General features: G+C 53.7%; 1 protein-coding gene across 3 annotated transcripts; it reads right to left on the reverse strand.

The window, feature by feature from the left end:
* On the reverse strand, positions 1 to 15,250 carry LOC125127743 (myelin and lymphocyte protein-like). 3 transcript variants are annotated; one of them, XM_047781231.1, is made up of 5 exons: positions 14,884 to 15,250; positions 4,382 to 4,549; positions 3,091 to 3,213; positions 2,177 to 2,277; positions 1 to 521 (listed from the first exon to the last, which is right to left on the reverse strand). In XM_047781231.1, exons 1-5 carry the CDS (start codon positions 14,974 to 14,976, stop codon positions 506 to 508), a joined length of 501 nt encoding a protein of 166 aa, XP_047637187.1. In that variant the 5' UTR covers positions 14,977 to 15,250; the 3' UTR covers positions 1 to 505. The 3 variants fall into 3 exon arrangements, with proteins under 3 accessions (XP_047637187.1, XP_047637188.1, XP_047637189.1); XM_047781232.1 differs by lacking the exon at positions 2,177 to 2,277 and having other exon boundaries at positions 14,884 to 15,246; XM_047781233.1 differs by lacking the exon at positions 2,177 to 2,277 and having other exon boundaries at positions 1 to 580; positions 14,884 to 15,242.
* Positions 15,251 to 18,482: the final 3,232 nt, after the last annotated feature.

Consider the following 18,482-nt stretch of genomic DNA (forward strand, 5'->3'; position numbering starts at 1 on the left):
TAAGGTATTTCAAACATTTATTATCTCCCACTGCAGATATCTGCAAATATTTGATGGGCAAGTTGTATTCTCCATGACAGGTAGAACATCCTTGAAGATATATTATACCCATGGAGAGGCAGACACATATTGCAAGAAGGACACACAGAAAAGCCTGTGTAAAATTCCTGTAGAGAGTAATCCAGACTTGGTCCAAGGGTCAGCAGGGGAAGCCTTGTTTCTATGGTCTCTCAGATCACATTCCCCATTTCCCACTCCACCCCTCCCTTTCATTAGGCAATGACTCGAGAAAGCTCACTGGAGGTGAAGAATGTCAAGCCCCCTATCCTGACACGAAGGTGTGTGGAGCGTCATCATGACACCCTCAAAGAAACAGAGTGTTGGTTTCTTTCTTTCTTTTTTTCTTTTTCCACCATCGAGAGCATTTCTCAGTTCCAAAGTGTTAGCTGGAAGGCGGGCCGATCAGTTACCATTGTATGTGTTTTCAGGAATGTTCTCTGTTGCTTTAGAAAGACTTCCATCTGATTAAAGAAAACACTGCGTGGATCAGGTACAGCAGAGTGACAATGAACAAAGACCCCTAAAACCAAGATAAATGACCATTAATGGGTGCACATGGCCAGAGGGAAAGGTATGGGCCATCCACACTGGCCTGGTTATTCATATGGCACTTGGGGTTGATGGCCTTGAAGCATTTGTACCACTGCTTCCCATCATTCCCTGTCCTACAGAGCCCAGGTGTGGCTCCAAATGCTCTCAGCAGACTCCAGGTGACCTAATGGTTCACTGGACTTGGTGTGCATCTGCCATCCCATGTCATGATGTTGGTGTCACCCAGCTGGAAATGAGGGCCCTCGGAGACCCCTTAAGTGATCTTACAGGCCAGGATCCACTGCTCTTCGTGGAAAGCGTTGTTCCAGCCTACCTGTGAGACCAGAGTCCACCAGTTGTGATCCCAGCAGCCATGGCTAACAGAGTACGACACAGCCCTGCCTGGGCATCCTCAGACCCTGCCCAGAATTTTATTCTAAGATTCTGAATCTCACAAGCATGGGCCAGGAGCCAGGCCAAGGAATTGAGGCTCTGAGATGGAGAGGAGGTGTTTTGAGCTTTTGCCAAAAGGAGGGACCTTAAGAAAGCTGCTGGGAACAGAGGTGGGGAAAGGTGGCAGATGGTCACTTTGTGCCCTGTCTGGGCCCTGTTCTGCTGTGTTTACCTGAGCACCATCTATCCTATCACCCTGCTCTGGGTGGTTTGCCCCCAAGGCTTACCTGCAAATACCTGCACCTGGCTTGTGGACCTTGGGTGTGGGGTCAAGAGTTTCCAGCTTCTGGGGTTGGGATGGGGGTATGTGTGGGTTCTTTAGTGAGGGGGCCATGAAAGTCACTTGAAGGTGACAGAGGAGGCAGATGACCCTTGTCCCAAGGGAAGGAGAGCAGCCAAGTGCTGCCTGGCCGTGCTTCTGTTTAGAAACTAGCCGTCTTGGGAGATGAGCCAGCATGAGAGATGGTCCCACACTGCGGGACATTGGAGAGGGTGCCAGGGACCAGGAGGTGGTCATGCTTATGGGACTGGGGAGGGGCTGGGAGCTGAAGTGGGGTGTGTGGCTTCCCCTGGGGAGGGACTGGGCCCCTGGGGAGCAGCAGACAGGCTTTGAAGGGCTTTCCCCTAGACCCTTCCCCCTGGGAGCAGGAAGGGCACCTCTCCGCACCTTTTCCCAGGGCCCAGCAGCACCCACCCTGTGGGTTTCTCTCTGCCTCTCCCTTTTCCCTAAAGGGGGCAGGTGGCACGGCTTTGGCACGGGGTGCTGGCTTCTACTGTCCTGTCATCAGTTTGACCTTAGGACTTGCATAACTCATAGGTGGATGCCTAGATAGGTGAGGAGTGCTGTTTCTGAAAGCTTGTCTTAGATTTCAAATGATGTTAATGGTTAGAAATACATCTGATATGGTGGGGTAGCACTATGGGGAAAGTCCACACATGCCCAACTCTGGAAAAGCATTCTATGAGCAATGCCTTCTCTCATTGGCTCTCATGCTGCTTCATTCCATCAACTGAAACATGGAGGTCATGACCTCACAGCCCACTGAGCGGTCTGGCCCTGCAGGTCAAGGATGTTCCTTTTACAGCTCAGAAACCTGCATGCCATGTGCCCCCCAGACACTCACGGTCTCACCTCCATCTGTTCTGCTGATGCGGTGAAGGAGGTCCCAGCCCCTCTTCTACCCATTGCTCAAGCTGAAGCCGTAGGAAGTGGTTCATTGGCTTTCTCATCCTCTGAGGACACAGTGGGAATTACCATCCCATTTTATAGATGAGCAAGCTGAGGCTCAGAGGGCACAGGGACTTGTAGGAGGAGCGGGTGAGTGTGAATACCTCTGTCAAGAGACAAAGGCCTGATCCCAGCAGCAGACACCACAGCTGGGGTGTGGACATGCTAGGCCTAGAAGGGCCTCCCCACAGTCCCAGAGTGAGGGCCTGGGAGATGCTGGTCCTTCGACTTCTCACCCCAGGCCTCATCCCTTCCTGGCCCTGACAGTGTGCTTCCCTGGAAGACACCAAGGGAGAGCCAGGACTCTCTGCCAAGTGACCAGACTCTCTCAAACTGGTGTTAAGGGTGTGGGTGTCAGAGCCCTTGGCCTGGACCCCAGATCCCATCAGGTCTTGGTGACCTGGGGTGGGTTATGCATGCTCTCGGGGTCCTGGTTCTCCATCTGTGAAATGGGTATAGCAATACCTCCATCCTGGGGCTGCTGCGAGGGGCAATGATTTTCTCCATGAACTCAGACAGTGCCAGGCCCCCGAGGTCCCGTCTCCACCCATATCTGTCTTTGCAAAGTCCGCCCAGGCTGGGACCCCTGGCCAGCCCAGGCCTGGGCTGTGCAGCACTGACCCACAGTTAAGGGTGCCCAGGGCACGTCATTTCCCTTCTCTGGGGCTCTGTTTCTTCAGAAATGAGAGGAGTGTTTACTTTATTCAAAATTATGTGAACTAAAAGCCATCAGGGAAGGCCCTAGTAGCCTTCCACTCAGACCCTCCATCAGTGGGCAGTGGGAGCTGTGCACATGGCACATTGCCCTGGGGACTCACAGCAGAGATGTTTTGAATGTGTTGTTTGTCCTCGTTTCTCTCATCTGGCCAGATGGTGAGGAAAGCTTCGAAGATAGAGGCGCTGAAGTAAAACAGGAAGGCGATACAGTGGTAGGCTGCATCCTGCAGGGTCAGAAGGGGCCATGGAGAGATGGGGAGTTGTGAGCAGATGTGGTGTCCGCAGGGCCCATGACACCCACTCCCAGTCCCTGCCCAGCAGGGACCAGGTCCCTGCATCACCCTCTGTTACCTCTTCACCCCCTCCTCACAGAGGTGGATTCACCAGGGCTGCCCAAGCTGAGTTTACGGCACTGATTTGGGGGCCAGAGTAAGGACTTTGCTGGAGGAGGAGCATTGCCTCCCCTTGAGGTGGAATCTTGTTGTGGGTGGAGGAAGGGGAGAGGGGGCTCTTGGGATTGGCAGGAATGGGTTCTGGACCTGAGATGTGTCATCTATGGTCACGATCCCTAGTTCAGATGTGGCCTCTGTGACCAGTGCAGGCTCAGGGTATTTCGGTTGTTTTGTCTTGTTTTTTTGTTTTGTTTTGTTTTGTTTTGTTTTGTTTTTTGGAGCTGGGGAGCCGTTTACTGGGGCTCCAGGTATATTTAAAGGCAAAAAAGTACCAATATGGGGCCTTGGGTAGTTGTGATTTGGAGGTGGTCTGAAAAGCTTCGTTTGGAGGCCTTTTGAGAGTAAGAGTCTTGGACAACAGCCGCACCCCCTTCCACAAGAGGTTTGGGCCGGTGACCCCTTTGTAAGTTTACTTTCTTTATGGGCCTCAAGACAGAAGGGAGATCACAGGCCATCCCTCTCCACCAGCCAGGTCCCTCTTGGTGACCCTGCTTCAGAAGGCCATGACTGAGAGCTGGGCAGTGAGCATGGCCTCACGCTGGGCAGCCAGGGCCAGCCCGCAGGCCCCTGGAGATGGAAGCCAGCTCTCCTGGGTGGTGGGAGATGCCAGCGGGCCTCTGACAGGGGGAGGAGGTACAGGGAGGGTTGCTGGGCCGCTGGTTTCCGTGAAAGAGAAACACACAGGAGAAAGCCGAACAGCAAGTCCACAGAGAATCAGGCAGCGACAGTCAAGCTCTGCCTTCACCTCCATCTGACATGCTGCTGCAGGAGCCCCGGGCCACCATGGACAGCTCAGAGCTGAAGGCCTGGCCAGCTCCGCCTTGGAATGTGGGTGGGAGATGTCCACGGGGCACCTCACCCAGCACTGGAAAAGCCATCGTGCCAGGGGAGAGGATCCAGTACTACCTGCCCTCCTTGAACATCTGGGGCTGAGACTCACCAGGTTGATCCAGAAAGTCCCAGTCTTGTGGGCACCAGCTACATACAGGAAGAGCAGGAGAGTGGTGGCTATGAAGCAGAACACGGACACGAACATGACCCAGCCCTGGACCTGGGGGTTGGGCACTTGGGACCAGGTGATCAGGATCCACACCAGGCCTCCAAAGATCTGCAGAGGGAGGGGGAGAAAAGGGGTGAACATGAGAGCAGGAGAGCCTGGGCCCAGGATGACCAGACCAGAGGTAAGACTGGGGAAGCAGAGGCAGAAAAACCGAGGGTACACAGACCAGCAGGGGGATGTTTTCCTGACTAAAAATTACACTTACCTACTCCTCAAGGCTCTAGCCTGGATCTCCAGTCTCAGTCTTTCCAATCTCCTGCTTCCTGCCTTTATTCACTTTTTAAATTCAAGTTTAATTTTGGATTTAACGAACCCTTATATTACATTTATATGCCATGCACTCTCCTAAGTACTTTACAAATATTAACTCAGTTAACCCTCACAATATCCCTACGAGTATGGTGCTGACCCATTTGTGAGATGGGGAAACTGAGGCACCTGTAAGTTAGAAAGTTGTCATCCCAGTTTATCATTAGAAGGGCTAATTGCCATCCAGTTTATCATTAGAAGGGCTAAACTGCCATCCAGTTTATCATTAGAAGGTCTAATTCTTAGGTGATATCCTTTCCTGTATTTTTTGACATAAAAACATCCTTTCTTTTATAAAAGGGTAGTGACCAGCTGATTCTTTTTTTTTTTGTCTTTTGTCTTTTGTCTTTTTGTTGTTGTTGTTGTTGCTATTTCTTGGGCCGCTCCCGCGGCATATGGAGGTTCCCAGGCTAGGGGTTGAATCGGAGCTGTAGCCACCGGCCTACGCCAGAGCCACAGCAACGCGGGATCCGAGCCGCGTCTGCAACCTACACCACAGCTCAAGGCAACGCTGGATTGTTAACCCACTGAGCAAGGGCAGGGACCGAACCCGCAACCTCATGGTTCCTAGTTGGATTCGTCAACCGCTGCGCCACGACGGGAACTCCGATCCTTTTGGTCTTTATTTGGTGAAACAAATTAGCCACATTATGTCATTGGCTATTAGAAAAAAAATTGACATCATATACTGAAATCCAGGGAGTTCTCAGACTACTGGATGCCAGATTGGGGTGGGGAGGGCCCAGGTCATCCTGGTCTCTGATGGCCTAGGGTGGGAATGAGAGAAGCACTCCTCCTGCTTCAGTATCCAGAAGACACCCCACTTGAGGTCCCCAAGGTCAGGGAGCCCCATATTTTCAAAGAGGAATGCAGGGACAGATGTAGGGATCACAACCTCAGTGCCACAGTCCAGCTCCCCCTGTGGACAAGGCACAACCAAGCTGGGACTTTGGGTGCTTATTTTCCCTTCTCCTGTCCCTCCATCCCAGTGAGATCCCCTTAGCCTCATCCATCATCCCTGCCCAGAGAAGGAGTGGGCTGGGCCACGGTGGAGACATCTTTGCTGTCAGAGGGTGCAGGGTTTGGCATCAGGCTCCTGAGGGTCGGGGGCTGAGGACAGGCTGCCCTCCAGGCCCCGCGTCCCCTGTGGTGTGAATGCACGAGGTCCATTGACCCCACCTCCCTGCCCCTGCTGCCCCCTTGCTTGGTAAGAGCCAGCACTTCCTTACAGGGCTTCTTTGAGCATGTTGGCTGAGAAGCATGAGGGGCCAGTCACATCTGGGTAGAACAGTCAGTGTGCTGAAGGAGCCAGAGTTACCCAACCAGGTTGGGCCTGATGTTTCAGATGTGGGCATCTCTGAGCAGAAAACTCTACAGATGCCTGAGAGCCAGTGGGACATACTTTGCAACTTGTAATAAGTGGTGCAAAATCAATTAAATAATCCTCAGACTGCCCGAGAGTGAGATGTGTATGTAGATTCTTCAGTACTTGCCTTTAGAAACCGATAGCTGGGCCTTTACCATGAGGGATGGTGACAAAGGGCATGGTTGTGTCAATGGCTGAGCTGGACTTGGATTTAGGAGACAGGAGAGTGAGGTCCCCCTGGCTCACAGCTAACTCCTGGGTATGAGATACCGGCAAGTCCTGTCCAGCTGTGTGTTGGTGTGTGAGTTGGTTAACCGGCCCTCAGGGTCTCCTGTTAGATGTGTTTGGTAAAATGAGTGAGTGACAGACCAAACCCCAAAGGAACAGCTTGCATTGCACATCGTGTGTCCCGTGTGGGCCCTGCAGATGGGAGGTGCTTGTATGTGGCTGGTGGACATGGCACTGAGGGACACTGAATGCCATACCAGGAAATTGATTCTCTCTCCCACTCTCTTTGGTGTTTTCTGACAAAGGCAAAGAGAAGGGCTCAGGTGGAAACAGGTGGCTGCAGCCACGCTAGAGCACAGGTTCCAAGAACAGATGGACAGAGGGGACCTGGGGAATGGCATTGATTTTTTTTTTTGTATAAAAAAACCCATGAGGTAAATTCATGCACGGGTGGTACCTGGAAATGGCACATGTCTGAGAAGGTGGCTCTCAGATCTGGGAATGCAAACTCCACTTCCCTTCCCCCTGTGGCTTGGTCAGGAATCAGAGGCAGGGACAGTGAGGTGAAGTCACCACATGGAATGCTGGTGTGCACTAGCCACATGTGGCCACAGCTTTGGTGACAGGTGCAGAGGGAAGCTTCAAGGTTAATCCAGACTCTCAACTTGAGTTGGGTATGAGCGTTTATCGGCCTGGTGGGACTGTCTTCCAGCTCCCTAAAAATGCATCCTCTCTTCCTCTCCCTTTCTCTCGCATACTCTCTGTCTCTTTGTTTGTCTCTCTCACTCACAAAGACACTCTTAGGTGGACTCCTGGAGCCTGTCCAGAGGTGTCCACAGGAGCAAAGCCCAACCCCAGACCCTGCCCACTGGCAGACCTCAGGACCCCACCCCAGCTCAGTGTACCAAATTGTAAAGGTCCTTTAAAAATATTTTGACTTAACATTCCCATTGTGGCACAGCAGAAATGAATCTGACTAGTATCCATGAGGATGTGGGTTTGATCCCTGGCCTTGCTCAGTGGGTTAAGGATCTTGGAGTTCCCATTGTGGCTCAGCAGTTACTGAACCCAACTAAGATCCCTGAGGATGCAGATTTGATCCCTGGCCTCGCGCAGTGGGTTAAGGGTTCGGCCTTGCCATGAGCTATGGTGTAGGTCACAGGTGCGGCTCAGATCCCACATTGCTGTGGCTGTGGTGTAGGCCATTAGCTGTAGCTCCTATTCAACCCCTAGTCTGAACTTCCATATGCCACAGTGCAGCCCTGAAAAGAAAAAGAAAATTTGACTTTTTTGGGGGGTGATTTATCTGTAATAGTAAGTTTCATAGTAAGGCGATGGGGAAAGATTCTCTTTTATATCTCTTCAATGAGATGTAACTCATGTTATACAACTCAGCCATTTACAGTGTACAGTTTGATGGTTTTTTAGCATAGTCGCAGTTATGTGCCTCTCTCATCCCCAAAGGCAACTGGAGAATGTTTCCATCACCTCCCAAGAAACCCTGTGCCCCACAGCCATGGCAGCCTCCACCCCTTCCATAAGAAACCTCCACTTTCCAGCTGTGCAGGTTTCCCTACTCTACACTTCCCCAGGCACTGGCTCATGTGACAGGGGGACTTGTGACTGGCTGCTCACACTTAGCGTGATGTCCTTCACAGTGAGACGTTCTCTCTCAAGGGGACTTTCACAGAATTATCTCCATCATGACATGGCACCCCACTGGCCCATTCCCACCCCTCACTGGGGAGGATGCTGAGGGAATGGTCTCTTTCCTCTGGAGCCTCCAAACTGGGAAGAGCTGAGGAGCCACTAGTTCAAGGGAAGTTCTCGGAGCAAAGAGGCCACCAGAACCATGTGCCCCAGGAATAGATGTGAAACTACCCTTCCTGAGAGGAAGTGATAAAAAGTTGAGGGGTTTGCTCCCAGGAGATGAGCAGGGGTGCTCCCATCTGCCCACACAGCCTGCAGGTGCCCAGGGGAGATATGCCAGGTGGCGGCTGCAGAAAGGAGCCGCAGGGGACCATCTGGGAGGGGTGCCGACGTGGGTGCAGAAGGATCATCCCTGAGAGGGCAGGAGGGGTAAGATAAAAGGCCAGGCTGAGCTCAGGAGGGTTCATCTCTCAGCTAGATGTCTGTGAGCAGTTCCCCAGAAACAGATACTGCATTTTCCTGTGAGCGTGTGAGTGTGTGTGTGTGTGTGTGTGCAGAGGCCGGTTAAGGATGAGCTTCTGCAGAGAAGGGATTAGGTACAGGACAGGAGGACATGAGTACCAGGTGGCAGGAGAATGCAGGGAAGGAGATCAGAGGGGAAGGACCCAGTCCCCCAGACACTGAGGCCTCCCGAGACCCAAGAACAGGGCCCTGAGAGGGAGGCTGGGGACTCTTCCTGTTCTGAATAGCGGGGAGAGCAAGAAGCAGACACTGGGTCTTGGCTGAGCCCATCACCCTTGTGTGGCAGAATGGGCTTCCACCAGGTCAAAGGAAAGCCTTTCCTCTCTTGCTCACTTACTCATGCCATCATTCATTCATTCATTCACTCATGCCTTTAACAGACCCACTGAGAGGGACCCACGGCACTGAGGGTGGGTAGGTCCAGGGAGATAAACTCTAGTCAAAGACACACTAGTCAGTGGATCTCCTGTCCCCTCTCCTCCAGTCTTGCTGCCGAGCCCCACCCAAGCTCCACCAGGGGCAGAGTCAGGTCCTGGGGAGTGTACTGGGGCCGCAGTGAGGGTGGCCAGACATTTGCATGGGGTCCCCTCCTGTGACCCCATGGAGGTGTCTGGGGGGCAGGTCAGAGATTCTCTGTGTGGGGACCCCCTCTCCCTCTGTTCCTGAGAGTCTGACCTCTGAGGTGTCTCCTGCTCAAGCTCTGGGGGTGGTGCTGAGGCTTCCTGACTCAGTTTACCTACACCAGCTGCTCTGCCCTCCTGGCCCTTCACCTGCAGGCTCCTTCCTTCTGGGGACCCATCCTGACCTCATCCCTCCACAGCACCAGCCATGGGCATGAGGAGGATCCCCGATCACTATCTCCCCCATCCCCAGGCAGAGGACAGTCATCGTTTCCTTAATGAATGAAAACTCCCCTCAGATCCACAACGTCGGAGGCTTGTAGACTGCCTTGCTCTCATTTGGATGGAGCTTTTTTCTTCCCTGTACCCACTGGTTTACCCAGCAGGAAAATGAGAAACGAGGTTCCATGCAAAATACGAGTAAGCCAGCTCTCAGAGACAAAGTCCTTGGACATTTAGACCAGATAGGAGTGGCTTCCATCCAGGCAAAGCAAGAAGTATTGATGGGTGGCACCAGGTAGGTTAGTAGCATGGACGCTCACAACACTGTGTCTGCAGCAGTGGGCAGAACCATCCTCAAGGGCTCCGGCTGCTCTTGAGGGCCCTGGGTTCTCTTAGGGGAATTGGTGTGATTGTCGGTTTTAGCCTCTATCTGCCCTTGGGGTCAAGGACTCCCTTGTGATTCATAACCATTAGCAGGTGCAGACAGATGCTAGCCCTTTCTTATAGATGCTGAGGAGCAGTTTCAGAGAGGCAGGTCTGTGCCAGGGATGTGGGCAGACTCATGATGGAGACCACTGAGGTCTGTGGGGTTGGTTCTGGGAAGAGTCCTAAGACGCAAATGCTGGCTGGTTCCCTTCCTGCCAGGCCCTCATCCAGCAGTGTAATGGCACCTAATAGTTACTGAGCAGTAGCTATGTGCACTGCTTTGTTTTAAAAGCTTCGCGCATATCACACTTACTTATTCTTCATGGCAATCCCTGAGGTGGGTGCTTGCATATCCAACAGCCCTCATCCATCCTGCTTATCACCAGGCAGCTGCAAGGCACAACGGAGGCTGGGGGAGATGGTGGCAAGATTCCGCCCCAAGCCAGTGCCCTGCCAGATAGTGATAAACTGACATGGTGACAGATCATTTTTGACAGGCTTAATCCACACCCAGTAGTTATCGTTCCCAAGTCTTCTGGCAGATACAGTCATTTTCAGTGCACTCAGAATCCACCAAGCCTTTCCCAGGGATCCTGGCACCAAGCTGGCAGGTTTGCAGATAGGGCCCCCACCTCAGGAAGCCCCCCACCCCCAAGGAGGAAGGCAGAATTGGCAGCCACCCATCAGGCTGACCAGGGAAGCTCCTAGCAGAGAACATGCTGACCCCCACCCTCCATCCCCCCTCCATGGTGAGAAGAACCTCTAGGAAGGCCTTGTTGAGGGTGACATCTGTGCCATACTTGACCCCAAAGACAAGTCAAGTGTGCCCTCGACAGCCCCGCCACTCCCCAATCTCACTCACTCCCCTGCCCAAGAAGGGCACCTGAGGCCAAGGGTGGTGTCGAAGGGGCTTATTGCCCCTGCTCCCTCCACAGTTGCCCCCTTAACGGATTGGTCAGTTGATCTCAGGCAGGTGTTTGAGTTATGAATAAATTAATAATAATGGCACCTAATGGTTACTGAGAAGTAACTATGTGCATTGCTTTGTTTTAAAAGCTTCACACATATTACACTTACTTATTCTTCACAGCAATCCCTGAGGTGGGTGCTATCCTATCCCCATTTCACTGATGCAAAAACTGAGGCAGAGTTGCCTGCTCACGTCCCCACAGCTGCTGGGTGCCAGTGCTGACAGGCTGGTTGTGGAGCCCAGTCAGGACCTTGGTGTGTGGCAGTTACTCAAGGTGACCCACAAGCAGTTACCGTGATAGCTTACCCGAGTTTAGGCTTGGCTTTGGAGATGGCCATGGAGAAGTGTCACATCAGTGGAGAGGAGACTGGCCCATTAGCCTTGCTCTTGCTTCCAGCTTCCCTGGGGCTCTGGGTCTGGAGAACTAGGGGAGGTTCCCTCCGCCATCCCTCCATTGGCTTCACAGGCTCTGCTCTGTGGCCTCACTGCCTGCGACAGCGGCATGGCCTGTGTGGCTCAGAGAGGCAGGGTCACACCACCTGGTTGGGCCACTCTTTCGCTTTCTGTGGAGACCCTGCAGCCTTCAGAGGTAGGGGCGAAGGGGCAGGCCACCATGGCCCACCTTGAGCCAGCACCCTTCCCTACTCCTGGGCAGTTTCCTTGTCTTGGGAGCTGAGTGGCGCTCCACCCTGTTGGCTCCGGAGGCTGAACATTTGACATCTGCACCTCTCAGGCTATTGGGAGGTCAGGCATGAAAATATGGACTGTGAGTAATCAACAACTCGCTGGACCACAGATTTTAAAAATAACCAAGCCTTTCACACCCATTGGACGAGCAGAACATTACAGAGTCTGACTCTACCAAGTGTGGCAAGATGAGGAACAATGGGGACTTTCATATGCTGCTGGTGGGGTCAGGGAGGTTTAGCTTGAAGCTTATGCAACATGGGGATCTGCTCTATGCAAGAATGCAAAATGTGGTAGCGTATTGGACTGGCCCTGAATAAGCAGGGGTCCTGAATTTAATTAAGCTTCATCAGCTTCCCAGCAACTCCGCCCCGGCTATGTAAGTTGGAATAACCCTTTTGGACGGCAACAGGCTAACATCTGGGAAAATGCATTCCCTGTGACCCAGCAAGTCAAACCTCTGTGTGTTCCCACAAGAAGTTCCCATGATATAAGTAAAGAGGCAAATAAAGAGGGTTCTTTGTCAATGCTGTCTGCAATGTCAAAGTGCAGCAAATTGAAATTTACCCAAGCGTCCATCAAAAGATGGCTTAAGAGCGTTAGGGTGTATAAACCGCAGAACAAGGCTGCATGAAAATCATGTTGCAGAAGGATGTGTACCAGGTGATACTACCTTCAGAACATGAAAAAAAAAAAAGAAAAAAAAACCCACATAAAATCACACCATGTGTAGTCATGGGATAGTTAGGTGTGCAGTAAAGGGCTAACCTTGAGCACTCATTTAGCCCAGGGGTGGTCCTGAGGCTGGAGGGAGGAGAGTAAGATAACAGCAGAATATCCAGGGGGCTTAGATGTCATCTGAAAGGCTCTAAATCCTTAATCCTCAAAGGAAATAAGGCAAAACATGAAGATTTGACAAAATTAAGTGATAGTTATGTGAGTACCTGCTAAAGTATTATATATAATTTTCTGTTGTATTTGAGATAGTTTTTAAAAGTTGAAGTGTAGCTAGCAGAACAGGAAACTAACCATTTCAAACTGTCCAGTTCAATGGCATTTAATACAGTCGCGATGTACAACCACCACCTTATGTAACCTGAAAACATTCGAGCCAGCCCAAAAGGAAACCCCATACCCATGAAACTCCGCCACATCTTGCTGTCCTCTCAGACCGTGGTAAGCCAAGAATTTGAATTCTGTCTCGATAGATTTACCTAATCTGGACATTTCACATAAGTGGAATCATATACTATGGGACCTTGTGTCTTGCTGCCTTTTTCCTTTTTTTCCCTGTCTTTTTAGGGCCACACCTGGGGCATATGGAGGTTCCCAGTCTAGGGGTCAAGTCAGGGCTACAGCTGCCAGCCTATGTCACAGCCACAGCAATGTGGGATCCGAGTTGCACGTGCGACCTACACCCAGCTCGGCACAGTGGCAACACTGGATCTTTAAACCCATTGAGTGAGGCCAGGGATTGAACCCTGCATCCTCATGGCTCCTAGTTGGGTTTGGTAATCCCTGAACCGCGAAGGGAACTCCTGAGAAAAAATAGCTTAAGAGAGTTGGAAGAGAAATATTTGGGGCAAGGGAGAATTATTTCAGTCTAGAAGCGCCTACCATTTGCAGGTCACAAAACCACCCTCGAGGAGTATATTTCCACTAATCTGTAGTCCCGAGATTTCTTGCACTGTCTCTACTTTCCCTTGGCGGTGTGGGGGGGGATCCTCTCCACAAGTGAAAGATCATCCCACCTGGCTGGGCTGTTCCTATCCTCTAGGGCATGCCTTCTCCTAAGCTGTGACACCAAGAGGAGGCAGAGGGCACTGAGAAGTTGTCCTTTCTGTGAAGCCAGGATAGGACAGCCACCCTACCCCAACCCATCCCCACCCCCCAACACACACACCTGCAACCACACAGCTGCAAAAGCACAGCAAGCCACTCACAGGGCAACTGAAAAGACAGACACTGGCAGGTCCTAATGTTGCTTAAAATCCTTTCGGCCCCCATTACACTTCACTTTTAGCCCTCTTCTCTTTGGGTCACGAAACTCTCTGTAAACACAGTAACCTCTGAGGAACCACCCCATTACTTATACTAGGTCATAGGTTCAGAATCCTGCCTTGGGAGAGCAGAAGCTAAGTGGCGAATGGAAGCACCAAGATGAGCCATTTGGAGAAGGAATAGTCCAGTTGAAGCAAGCCCCTTCCACTCTGCACCTGGGTGTCCCCACCTGTAAATGGCACAGCTGAGCTTAGTGGCATTCAGGCTTTCTCCTGGATGGCACTTCCTTGATATGGTGCCACCAGGCAACCTTGACTCCCTCTGCTCTTTTCCCCAAACCCTCCTTGGCTGACAGAACTCCCCGCCCCTTGCTGTTCACACCCGCCCCTGCCAATCAGGAGAGAAGAAGCTGGGGTCCCATTTTCCAACAGTTGGGTTTGCACATTTTCTTTTGCAGCCGACTCTCCAGGCAGCCGTTCCGCGGTGCTGCAGGGAAAGGAGTCTCTGGCTCAGGGCACCGCACCCACGGAAGAAACACACCTGCCCGGTTTCAGAAGAGGGCCTAGGGCCCCGCGAAGTTGAGGCGGAGGCGGCCTGAGGCCTCTGACAGGGGGCGCTTTCTGCAGCCTGCGAGGGGGGTCTGTGAGGCTCCGGTGTAAGGAGGGACCAACTGCAGGCGCAGCGGTCTCTGGGCTCACCGCCCAAGGTCAGCCAGGGAAGGTGAGGGCTCGCCCAGGTCCGGCTCCCTTCCCCCGCCCCTCAGGCAGGGCGGCAGCATGACCGTGGCCTCTTGTGTTATTTCCAGATCAAAGTTGTTGCAAGTTTGTTGACTCGCCAGAAACGTTCAAGAGAAAGAGAGCGAATAATCCGGATTCAGCTCCTCCTATGACCCCAACTCTATCTCCACACCTCGCTTGGTAATCCTCAGGTTTCTTTTGCTGACTTTTAAAATTAAAAAAAAAAAACCCAAAAACCAAAAACATCCTAACCGTGGAGGGAGCTGGACCCCTCCACGGGGACGTCGTTCTCCTATAAGGGCTTCCTTTGCGCGGCCCCTGGGAAACAGGTCCCCAGCGCAGCTTTGGAACCGTCGCGCGACAACCGGACCCGGCTTCCGACATCTGACCTGTGTGAAAATGTTTTTTTCATCCCAATCCTAGAGACAGTTTCCCTACTGCCGTTTGCTAGAAGAGCCCAAACGACTGGGACGTGGGCGCACGGGGAGACAACTCCCCGCCCAGGACTCCGCTACCTAATGCTCAGGGATCTGTGCCGCAGGCGGATGGGCTGGCGCGCTGTGCGGCGCCCGGGTGAGAGCCCACGGCTCGGCGCATCCCATCCCTCCCCTCCCGGGGGGGCTCGGGACCCGCCAGCCACTCACAGACTCGAAGATGAAGAGCAGGTCCGGGAAGGTGGTGAAGACCGCGCAACCCCTGGGCAGCCAGCGCCCGCCCGAAGCTGCTCCGGCGCCCATGCAGCCGCGCTGGCGAGGGCCTCGAAATGGGACCTGCTGACTGATCGCTTGCTCAGGGAGCCCAGGGGCCGCGTGGCCCTGCGCGCGCGCGCGCGGGCTGAGAGCAGGAACTTGGGGGTCTTGCGAAGAGGAGCCTGGGCGGCGGCCGCTGGGCCCCCGCCCCCGCCCTAGATTGCCAGGCGCCTCCCTGAAGCACCCGGGGTAGGGTTTGGGGCTTAATCTTCCGTCCCAGGTCTGGGAACCATCTCACATCCAGAGCGGGACAAAACCACTCCCATGAGGCATTCCTTTGCACTCTTAGCAGGTCATTGCCCTCCCTTAGGAATGATTGCCCCAAATAATTATGCTTCAAAACGCCCTCGTGATCTTGGCAATCCTCAGGCCAGCTTGGCTTAACAGAACTAAACTGTTCTTAAGTTGGGTCTCTTTCGTCTCTCCCCTGGGTAGTTAGTAACTGGCAACCTCTGGGTTCAGGCTCCAAAAGAGACTAGTTCCCAGACCTGCCTGCAACTGCAGGCTGGGAGTGCGCAGGGGCAGTGCTGAGACCAGCTCTGGCAGCCCACCCTCTCCTTGCACCCTCAGAACCAGCGCCTGAATGCCGCACCCTGGGTCTGCACCCCTTCGTGCTGGAGCTGCAGGGCGATGGCTTAATGGCACCCATTGGAGGGCTGGGGAGAGGCAGCATGGCTGAGGGCTTACCGAGTGCCCAGCACCATCATAGGCTCATTTGCTGGCATGCCCTCACTAATCCCATGGAGCCTTTCTGGAAGGTGTCATCCCACCTTACAGGTTTGAAGTGGGGAGGCACCCACACACCCAGGCCACCTGGAGAGAAGCCGGGCCCTTTGACTCTAGAAGGCAGACTGTCTCCACTGCCTCCGTGCCTCCTACCTAAAATCCAGACACTTGAAACCTAGAGGTAGGGGGTGGTTGCTCACCAGAGAGCTGTGCCCTGATGGGCCAAGGGGGCACCTGTGCCCTGCTGCCTCCAGGGACAGTGAGCCACTGCTTGTGACCTTTTTTGCTTGTTCCCAATCTCTTCTAGGTTCCCATTTCCTGGGTTGGGGAGACTTGGCCCTTCACCACTGCCTGAGAAAGCCATCCCCAAGCATTGTCAGGATGATGCAGGGACGGGGACACAGAGGGTGGGTATTTGAGTGGGGAAGACAGAGTCCCTGCTCCCTAGGTGAGTTCCATCCAAAAGGGACATCACACTCAGAGATAGTGGACACTTGGGCTAGGCCTGCACTGGGCACACCCCCACCACCACAGGCCAAACCGTAGAAGCCAGTCCTTCTACATCCAGGTTGGTGTGGGGACAGGCTCCCATTTCTGAGCAGCTCTTGGGTGCACTGAAGAGGTAACAGTACACATAATAGAGGCCCCTGCCCTCAGTCCCCCCATCAGTACCATTTCATAAAGTGCTAGGCCACTGGGATAGCACAGGAGCAGGGCAGACTTGATCCCTGCCTTTTTGGAGCTTGCTCTGGGGTGCTGGAGATGGAGGTCAATCTAACACCACATGACAAAGGTGTGATAGGGTTTGTTGCTGGAAGGAGGGTGCAGAAAGCCCCAAGGGCACCCACCAGCCCAGCCTGGCTCAGTCCAGGGAGCTGGTGGGAGGACGTGACCCATGAGTGAGTGAGCAGTGCTTCACTAGAGGCAGGAGGCAGCCTTCCCTCCACAGGAGCATGGTCCTGGAGGAAGGTCAGGCACTGCTGCCCACACTGCAGGGCTGCAGCATCAGTAAGGAAATCCTCATGAGGACTCAGAGCCACTCCACTGGGGGAGGAGGGAGAACAGCCACAGGCATCCAGGACAGAAGGAAACAGGCACAGACAGTGGGTCCTGGGGCCAGAAGACAGACAGATGCTGACAGGGGAGTCTGAGGAGAGCCTGTGCAGGAAGAGGGAGGCGGGGTGTGCCTGGAAGGGTCCTGGAGGCTGGAAAGGCTTTGATCGCTCTGGGGAGCAGGGTGGCTCCTGGGGCAGAGCTGGAAGGCCCAGGCCTGTCTGGGCTAAGGAGGAAACGGGCAAATTTTAGAACATAAAGCATAGCTTCAGCTCAATCATCCTCCCCTGTTCAGCCCTGAGAACAATCCGACCCAGTCTCTCTGCCCCAGCGAGGGTCGGGATCCCGCACCTGCGCAGGAGCGCTTTCCACCTGCCCAGTGAGTTGTACCTGGAATTGGCCCAAGTTGTCCAAAACATCAAGAAGCATCAGATGCACAGAGAGGGCAGGGCCAGTGGCTCCCCTGGATGCAGCCTCGCCCTCTCGGCAGGTTGGGGCTGCCAGGCTTCTCCTTGTTAGGCATTTCCCTTGCAGGTTTCACGTACCACACCTCTCAAATAGTATCTGCCATGCAGCGTGCTTCTTAGCCTCTGAAGAATTGTTGAGAAACGGTCAGAATTTAGCAGGTGCATCCTGGGACAGCCTTGGCCCCCAGGGCTTTTGCTCTCAAACTCACAATTCTGCCTGAAGCTTCCTCCGGAGGCCTCCCCACCCATGGGAACTGACCCCCTTGTGACTGACCCCCTCGTGGGTTCCTGGTCATTCACGAGCGGGCCTCAGTGTCTCCAGGCATTGAGACAGTGAGAGAAACCTTTACCCTCCACCCACAGTGCCAGAGGGCCCTCTTTCTGTCTATTCGTAGCATTGCTGCTTTCTTTTGGAAAAAACACACTTCCACTTAGAAAGCATGGAAGGGAAGATTGTATTCATGACCCCTGATTCTTCCCAATCAGGGCCACAGTTTTCATCTCTGCACATTACCTTTTAGGACTCATGAAGGGGCAGACTTGTCACCTCTCTGACATTCTGTTTGCACTTGGCGACCTGTTCATTCTTGTAGCCTCAGAGGCACCCTCCCAGTGCTGTGCCCACGCTGCCTGAGCCCAGGAAACCAGGCTGGAGAGGGAGGTGCACGTGGGAGCCCGGGTGCTGGAGGGGAGGCCATTGTCCCTGCAAGCATTCCAGGTGGTCTGTGAGTCAGAGCAGCCAGGCCCTTGAGGGGAGGGAGGGGACCTGCCGCCACTTCACCTGGGTGACAGAAGAGGAGGCTCCAGAGAGCTGCACCCAGAGGGGTCAGGACAGCCCGGCCACACAGGGTGGATGGCACACAGGGTGGATGGGGAGGAGGTCTGACCCTCACCTGACCAGCCTGGCTGTCTTGGGCAGCTGTCCTGACCGTGCAGAGCTGCCGTGGCATCACGGGAGGTGATTCAGACCATCCCCTCTGCATCCCCTCCCAGACCCCAAAACCTTCCAGCCTCATAGCCCAAACCCACCACCTCCCAGACCAAGACCTCCCAGGCCCCAGCATTTTCCAGACCCTCAGTTCCCAGACCCCATCACCTCTCAGATCCATCATCTCAGAACCTAAACCCCTTAAACATCAGGGGACCAGAATTCTGGCATTATCCAGTTCTCTGAGACAGGACCTCCCATCCCCTCCTCCCCCCACCTCTGAGCAGTTGATGGGAGGGAGCGACTCTGGGAAAGGACAC

This window comes from Phacochoerus africanus, chromosome 5 (genome assembly GCF_016906955.1).
Source record: "Phacochoerus africanus isolate WHEZ1 chromosome 5, ROS_Pafr_v1, whole genome shotgun sequence".
NCBI lineage: Eukaryota > Metazoa > Chordata > Mammalia > Artiodactyla > Suidae > Phacochoerus > Phacochoerus africanus.